This window comes from Pygoscelis adeliae, unplaced genomic scaffold (assembly GCF_000699105.1).
Source record: "Pygoscelis adeliae isolate BGI_AS28 unplaced genomic scaffold, ASM69910v1 Scaffold372, whole genome shotgun sequence".
NCBI lineage: Eukaryota > Metazoa > Chordata > Aves > Sphenisciformes > Spheniscidae > Pygoscelis > Pygoscelis adeliae.
Window position 1 is genome coordinate 2,008,898 of NW_008824357.1, and position 8,046 is coordinate 2,016,943.

The following is an 8,046-nucleotide window of genomic DNA, read 5'->3' on the forward strand; positions in this document are numbered from 1 at the left end:
GAGAATGGTTGATGTGCCATCACCTCGGCCTGAGGTGACCGGCTGACGTTTGAACACCAGCTGGTCTTTCCGTCCGCTGATCATATCCCAAAATGGGGAGGTAAGAATCCCAAAGGAACGGTCAAATTCAATTGTGATGTCTTTTGAGTGAAGGACAGCGACCCTCATCATGAATTCATGGCTAATCATGAATTCAAAGGTGGGAATGGTGTCTTGACTACACTCAAGCCAGAGCATGAGCAAAGCAAAGCTAGAGCAAAGTAACAAGTTTTATGAAGAATCTGTTTGCCCGTAGCTTGTTTCAGAATGCATTGTGTTTCTTTTTGGTAACGAAGTCCGTTCTTAAAGCAGATAATCCTCTTTGAATTTTAGGATCAGCATCTCATGTTTGCTTCCTGCTTCTTGGCACTTCAGCATCTCCCCGGTGGGATGTCCACGTATTCTCAACACCACTTTGCGGCAGATCGTTGTGATAGGAATACTTGCTGCTGCTGTCTCTTTGCTTTACTACTCTCTAGTAGTCCTCCGCAATAAGTATGGGCGTGCGTACAGGGACAAAAGGTTCCACAGGTGAGAGCTGAAAAGGCTTTTGTGGAAAGGAATGAAAGGTAGTTTTGGTGTGAAAGAGAAAGCGCTGACAGGTTGTGTCTGTAAAATACAGGAATGGCGGGGAAAAACTTCCTGCTTTTTTAGGAAGCTTTCCTTATCCAAGTTGATTTTAATTTATCAATGATTCAGCTTTCGGATATCTTATTTTATGTATCTGTAGCAGCTCAGTAAAACTATAGGTGCAAAAATATTGTGTAATAAATTATTTTGGAAATTACTTTTGGTATTTAGTCTGGGAATTTGATTCTTACGGGTGGCGCTTCACTTTTTTTCTTCAGCAACGGTACAATAGCAAAAACTGTGTGATTCCTACGATGGAAACTGTTGTCTTGTTTTGAGTCTGATGTTGAGAAAAACTCCCATCTGGAACTTAATTGCCACGTAGTAACGCCTGGTTTTCTTCTAGATATCTTGCCCGAGTAACTGACACTGAAGCTACAGATACGAACAACCCCAATCTGAACTATGGAATCGTTGTGGACTGTGGCAGCAGCGGCTCTAGGATTTTTGTGTATTGTTGGCCAAGGCACAATGGTAATCCGCATGATCTGTTGGACATCAAACAGATGAGGGACAAAAACAGAAAACCAGTGGTTATGAAAATTAAACCAGGTACTGGAAAGAAATTGATTTTAGATGCAATTTTCTAGATAGTTGCCTATCCTAACTTTGCTTTTTCAAACCCCGTATTTAAAGTGTCCGGGTAAAGGACACTTGCAAGTTGTCAGCGTGGCACTCCTCCAGATTTCTTTGGGTTTGGCTTGCAGAGAGCTTTGTTCAGCTTTAAAGCTTGAAACGTGACACTGACGGGCAGGAGGGGGAGGTTTCTCTGTAGACTAAGACAGTTGCCGGTTCAGTTGTCAGTTAACTTGGTTCTGTTTATTTAGTGAATAAATAATTGACTTTCTGTAAAGCTATTTGAACCAATTCTATAAATAGGTAATATACCTAATACAGGCTTTTGTTTAATGTTTGAGGATGATGAAGTGTTAGTTTCATTCTTATTTTCTTATTTCCGTAGTTGATTTCCTGGGTTTGGCTTTGGGTTGTTTGTTTCTCCTGTGTGTTGGGTATTTCTGGAAAATCTTGATAACCAAAGCTTGAGTTGCTTCGCTTTCATATTTATCTGTTTCACTAGGCATTTCGGAGTTTGCCAGCTCTCCTGAAAAGGTCAGTGATTATATTTCTCCGCTTCTGAGCTTTGCTGCCGAACACGTGCCACGTGCAAAACACAAAGAGACTCCGCTTTATATTCTGTGTACTGCAGGAATGAGGATTCTGCCAGAAAGGTTATTGGCTGTCTTATTTTTAGCATTTAGAATAGCGATCCTGGTGTGTCTGGCTATTTTTAACTGTTCAAAATGTAATTCTGCAGCCAGCAGAAGGCAATACTTGAAGATCTGCTCACTGATATTCCTGTGCATTTTGATTTTCTGTTTTCGGACTCGCATGCAGAGGTTATTTCGGGGAAACAGGAAGGTAGGTTAATGTTGGAAAAGTTACCTTTGAAATGTTTTACTTTCACCGTACAACTTGGATAATTTTTTTTTTGTTGCTTTTTAAAATTCTGGTTCGGTTGAGAGACCTTATTCCTCAGTAGCAACATATGGAGTGTGGAGATGATCATCTGCTGTGATCTTCTAACTTGTCTAAATGTTTTCTAATTAGCAGTAAAAACTTATCTGTGTTTAGCAGGAATTTTCTCTGGCTTTGGGGAGGGGGGCTAAGGATAAGGCACAACATTCTCGATGGAAGAAACTTCGCAGGGAAAAAAGGTTTCTAAAGGAGCGATGTTTTGATGTGATTAGCTCACTAGAGGCTTAAAATCATTCTAAAAGCTAACGTGCTTACTTTTTTTCTGAAATTTACACATCAGACTGCCTTTAATACGTTGAACTAGGATTTTTATCATAGCCTTGACTTGGGAGAGGAGGAGTAGAATAACTTGTCAGGAATGTTTAGCTTCTACGTATTTTGTGTAATAAAATATGAGCAGTGATATATCTTAACTCATATGCAAAAAATGCCTCTTTGCTTTTAAGATGATATGTACCAGATATTCCTGAAATATGTTTTCTTATGCATGTAGGAGTATATGCATGGATTGGCATCAACTTTGTTCTTGGAAGATTTGAACATACAGATGATGGTAAGTGTCTTAATTGTGAATTGGACTTTAGGAAGGACTTCAGGTACATTCCTGTGCTTTCGCTGTTGCTGGTATGTTTTTAGATCGAGACGTTAGCGAGTAGTGCGTGTGCAGATGCTGATGTTGGTTTAATTTGTGTGTGAAATTTCAATGATCTGCATTGCTACAAAAAATAAGTTAACTAGAAGTAGTGTAGTGCTGCTTTAGGCCCACCCTAGTTGTATTTCTCAATGCCCTTTCATTGTTTTATCCAGAGGATGAAGCGATTGTGGAGGTGCATGTCCCAGGCAGTGAAAACAAAGAGGCCATCTTTCGTAAGAGGACAGTGGGTATTCTTGACATGGGCGGAGTGTCGACTCAGATAGCATACGAAGTCCCTAAAACTGTAAGCTTTGCCTCTTCGCAGCAGGTTATTATCTGTGCAACTTTCTTCTTTTCCTTTTGGTTTATTTTAATGCATATTTGTTGTTTTGTTTTCTTTGTTTTGAGTCCTATTCTTCATTACATCACATTCCAAAACCAAGGCAAGAGAAGATGGCAAATACAAGTCCTTCATCAGCTAAGCAATTCATTTGTATTTTGTTCAGTCAAATGTTTATTTCAATTAGTATAGTTTGCCATTAATTTTTAAGTTGTAAGTGGACATGCATTCTTTGTGTGTGTGCATGTATGTATGTACGATTCTTAAATTTGTTATACTTAAGAGACTGTATTCTGGAGTTTAGAAACCAAAAGTTGTGTGGTGGTGACTCTTATCTAAGAACTTATATAAGATACAGCTTCTTCCTTTAAGTTAGGTTGGTAGAAACTGAATTAACAGAACATGGGGGTAACGCTACAGTTTGTTTAAATATGTCCTACGTCCTCAGCACAGTTCATCTGTTGTAGGAAGCAAATTTCTTTGTTGTAAGTCTTAAATGGAACATAAATTGCTCTGACTTCAATCTGCTGAGTTCTAGAGTAATCTCTGAATTTTTGGAGTTGGATAACTTCCCGTTAACTTCATTGAGAAATTATCTGAAAGAGAGCTTTTATGCTTTTCTTACATTTCGACTCTCAATGCACTGTTATAATGATTTTTTTTTTTTTAAATCTTCCTGTGAAATGATGGGGTTTCATTATTACAGGTTTTAGTCACTACAATGCCTTTCAGACAGATGGTGTAACACACAGTTTGGACTGTTAAACAAAAGTATGGGCGTTTAGATTCAGAGCAGATTGCCCCCGTCAAACATGAATTGGAAATAGGAAGAGTTGCAGACAATTGATATGATGACTGTTGTATGGCTCTATCTGAACATAAGCCAATATAAAATAGGTATTCTGGTCATGGAACCTGTCCAGGTTCCCAGACAGAGAATGACAAGAGAGTCAAACAACTGACTGTGACGCTTACAGTCCTACTGCTGTTTTTCATTTACAACGTCAGCTGGGAGCCGTGCAATGTTACGCTACGTTTCTAAGCGTGGTCTGTATGAAGTGCTTCTGCTGCACAGCTCTTAAATATCTGAAAAGCTACTGCAGGTGACTGATGTATGGTATGTGAGGAGAGCTGAGTGACTGACAGGTCTCCTGAAAAGCTTGAGAACTCCAGATTGGAAACCGAAGAACAGTTCTGCTGGGCAGACCATACATCTACCTAGCCTAGCAATCGGTAGTATGGGGACTCGGTCAGAAATGGTAGCATTGAAATTAGTAGCCACAGCATATGCTTTTTCATAGGAAAAGATACTTTAGCATCCATAGTAGCAGTTCCTGGCCTTTACAGTTCCTTGAGTATCAGTAGTGATAATGCAGTTCCCTGCAGTCAATATGCTTTGCTCTCCATATGAAGTAGAAGGTAACGTGGACCTGTGAAAAGCAAAATAGACGAGTAAGGAGTGAAGTTTAAAGATGCCAGGGGCATCCAGTTGTCCAAAGAACTCATCTTTAGGTTCTGGTTCATATTGTTTAAATTTAATCTCGGTGCTTGTGTTCCTGCAGGAGGAAGTAGCCAAAAACTTACTTGCAGAATTCAACTTGGGCTGTGATGCTCATCAAACTGAGCACGTGTATAGAGTCTATGTTGCAACATTCCTTGGCTTTGGAGGAAATGCAGCACGCCAGAGATACGAAGACAGTCTATTTACAGCTACAGTGCTTAAAAACAGGTAGCTGGCTGCAGTTGCTCGGAGATACGGGTTCTGTGCATCACTAGGCTCAGTAACCCCTTAACTTGAATATATTTAGTAAAGTATCCTGATGTAAAACTTAATTTCGACAGCGGGCCGCATGCTATGCTGAAGTTTCTTTAAATGGGGATGCTTTGTTTTGATGCTGTTGTATCTCAGAGCTTGGTGTTTCTGAATATGCAGTTGTTACTGTGCTTGCTCCTTTATACAGACTGCTGGGCAAACAGACTGGCATGACTTCTGATTCACCCTACCTAGACCCTTGCCTGCCCCGGGATGCTCAGGATGAGATCCAGCAGAACGGACAGATAATGTATTTGCGGGGAACAGGAGACTTTAATCTGTGTCGCGAAATTATTCAACCGTTCATGAATAAGACTAACGAAACGCAGACGTCTCTTAATGGTGTCTATCAGCCTGCTGTGCACTTTCAGAACAGTGAATTCTATGGTTTCTCAGAGTTCTACTACTGCACCGAGGACGTGTTACGCATGGGAGGAGATTACAATGCTGCTAAATTTACTAAAGCCGCAAAGGTAAAGTGTTCTTGAGATAAACTTTTTCTAATTCAAAACAACTGCTCTCCAGAAGCATTTTGTTCTGAAAGTCTTGCAGCAAAACTCTTCCTTTAAAGATGCAAAACCCTTTTACCCTGCAATGAACTATCACAGGGCATCTCTTCTCCTCATTGCATTTTCTTTTAGAATACTTGTTTTAAGGCACAATAGTAAAATTGACTTCAGAGGGAACGGGACTCATGGTAGTCAAATTCCAGCAGAACTACTGATAATGGGGAAATCCGTGCTGCTTCCACCCCTTGCTTCTTTTTAGGAATGTCTTGGTTGTTAGAAAAAGAATTCCTTTTCTTCTTGCTTTGTACATTTTGTGCCAGTTTCTCAGGCATTGCTCCTAACAGGGATCAGTCTGTTGGGGACAGTTTAAAGTAAGGCTACAACATGAAGTAGAGGAATACGACCTGCTTTGTCAATGCCCTAAAAATAGGTTGTCTATTTTTCATCTCCAAGTACATGACCAGAGAGTTTAAGTGCTACTGAATACTAAACTAATCACAAATGCCAAGTATGGATCAAAATGTTACAGAAAATACCATGGAATTTGTGGTCTGACTTACTAGCAGTGCAAGGGAAGCCGTTATTTTTGAGTTTTCTAGCTTCTGGTATCTACAGAGCATCTTATCTAGTGGCATTTTTTTCTTCTCAAGGCAGAAGCAATGTTGAAGTCTTCCTTTTTTTTTTTTTCCTTGAAGGATTATTGTGCCACTAAGTGGTCTGTCCTACGGGAACATTTTGACCGTGGTCTTTATGCATCACATGCTGATCTCCACAGATTGAAGTAAGTATTTGTGTTTGTACAGCAAATTCATTCATGCAGAGTTGCCAGGGAGAGGTCATGTCCAAATGATCCATTTAATGAAATAATTGGAAGTGTGAATATAACCTTAAATATTGCATCAGCCATAAAAAAAGTACTGATAATTGTGTGTGCTCCCCAGTCCTCTGGGACTCTTTAACCGTCAGCTTGACTTTATGCTACTCTTTCTATAGGTACCAGTGTTTTAAGTCTGCCTGGATGTATGAAGTATTTCACAGTGGCTTCTCTTTTCCTGTGAGTTACAGCAATTTGAAAACAGCTCTGCAGGTTTATGATAAAGAGGTGCAATGGACCTTGGGAGCCATTCTTTACCGAACACGGTTTTTACCTTTAAGGTACCGGTTGTTTTCTCAAATGTCTGGGAAGAGTGTTTGGGTGGAAGGTACAGGGGTTTTATGAAGGGAAGAAGTATGGTGATAGCAAAGCAGCTGACAGATAGGGGGAGACAAGATGTTGTTTCTAGTGCATTATACGTAACCTCAGCACTTACTTCAGGTAGCTCAAGTAATGCTTTATAAAGACTATTCTACTAAAATGGGCTCTGTTTCCTGTGGTAAGATAGTTTGAAGGCAAAGTTTGATTTGCAACTTATGTCTGTTATCCCTTTGGTTTTTTTCAGAGACATCCAGCAAGAAAACTTCCGTGGAAGTCACTCCCACTGGAGGAGCTTCTCCTTTGTTTACAATCACTATTTGTTTTTTGTCTGTTTTCTGATTGTGCTGCTCTCCATCCTGCTGTACTTGCTAAGGCTCAGACGGATCCACAGGCGAATGTTGCGTAACAGCTCGTCTACTTCCCTATGGATTGAGGAAGGCCTCCCACCACAGAAGATAGCAGGACCCTTATGAGATGCTGTGATGGAGAGCTTTTATTGGACTTGCTACTCAAAAAGCCATTTTTGCCTCAGGGTTCCTCCTTTTTGTCCCTTTGAATCATTGAAGCAGCAGATTGCCTGGAGTGTGTAATGCAGCTAGGCTTTGAAAATATGGGAAAATGGGGTCAACTTGGCTTAGTCTCATTAGACAATATCTGCCAAAAATTACTTCTTTTTTTAATATTGCACTTTTGTGTGTACGGGGACGAGCAAAGACTCGTCAGTAAATGAGCAGCAGCAGCTTAAGCTATGTATGGTAAACAAATGAGTGTGAATTCTCATCCTTTGGGTGAGATTGTCAAATCATGTTAGCTAGGATGAATGAGGACTGTTTTTATTTTCTTTTCCAGATTCCAGGATTGATATCACTTGAATTCTCAATTCTGAGTCTCCTCAGTCAAAGAAAAAGAAGTGCAGGGTTTTCAAAAGCAGTAAGAAAACAACCTTTTAGGACAGCTTAATCTGATTTTATATTCTGGGATAAGTACTGTGATGGAGAAGAAAAATCTATTGCACCCAATGCTGTGCTTCCACAAAACTGCTTAAATCAGTTTTGTTTATTTGCGACAGTTTCCCCTTTTGTCTTGGAAGCTATATCCTCATAGTGGCAAAAGTCACTACTTTTTAATCCTTTATTTCTGTTTCATAATCATTCAGAGATCTCCCTGAAACTCCAGGAAGGTGAAGAGAACTGGAATATGCCTAGGCTTTTCTTTCTGCTAGAGTAGACATGCACAGTGTCTCTTTTTTTGTTTCGGAGTACTCTGATTTGTTAATTTATATTTTATTTAAAACTGTTAATTTTACTTGAAAGTAAACCTGTCCATGATTAAAAGTGGGATTTATATGAA

The 8,046-nt window shown here is 39.8% G+C and overlaps 1 protein-coding gene across 2 annotated transcripts; it reads left to right on the plus strand.

The window, feature by feature from the left end:
* On the plus strand, nt 1-8,046 carry ENTPD4 (ectonucleoside triphosphate diphosphohydrolase 4). 2 transcript variants are annotated; one of them, XM_009319541.1, is made up of 12 exons: nt 1-100; nt 373-570; nt 1,016-1,221; nt 1,748-1,898; nt 1,985-2,088; nt 2,699-2,758; nt 3,013-3,167; nt 4,742-4,908; nt 5,141-5,465; nt 6,197-6,282; nt 6,495-6,656; nt 6,941-8,046. In XM_009319541.1, the coding sequence occupies exons 1-12, from the start codon at nt 93-95 to the stop codon at nt 7,167-7,169; spliced, it is 1,851 nt and encodes a 616-aa protein (XP_009317816.1). In that variant the 5' UTR covers nt 1-92; the 3' UTR covers nt 7,170-8,046. The 2 variants fall into 2 exon arrangements, with proteins under 2 accessions (XP_009317816.1, XP_009317817.1); XM_009319542.1 differs by having other exon boundaries at nt 3,013-3,143.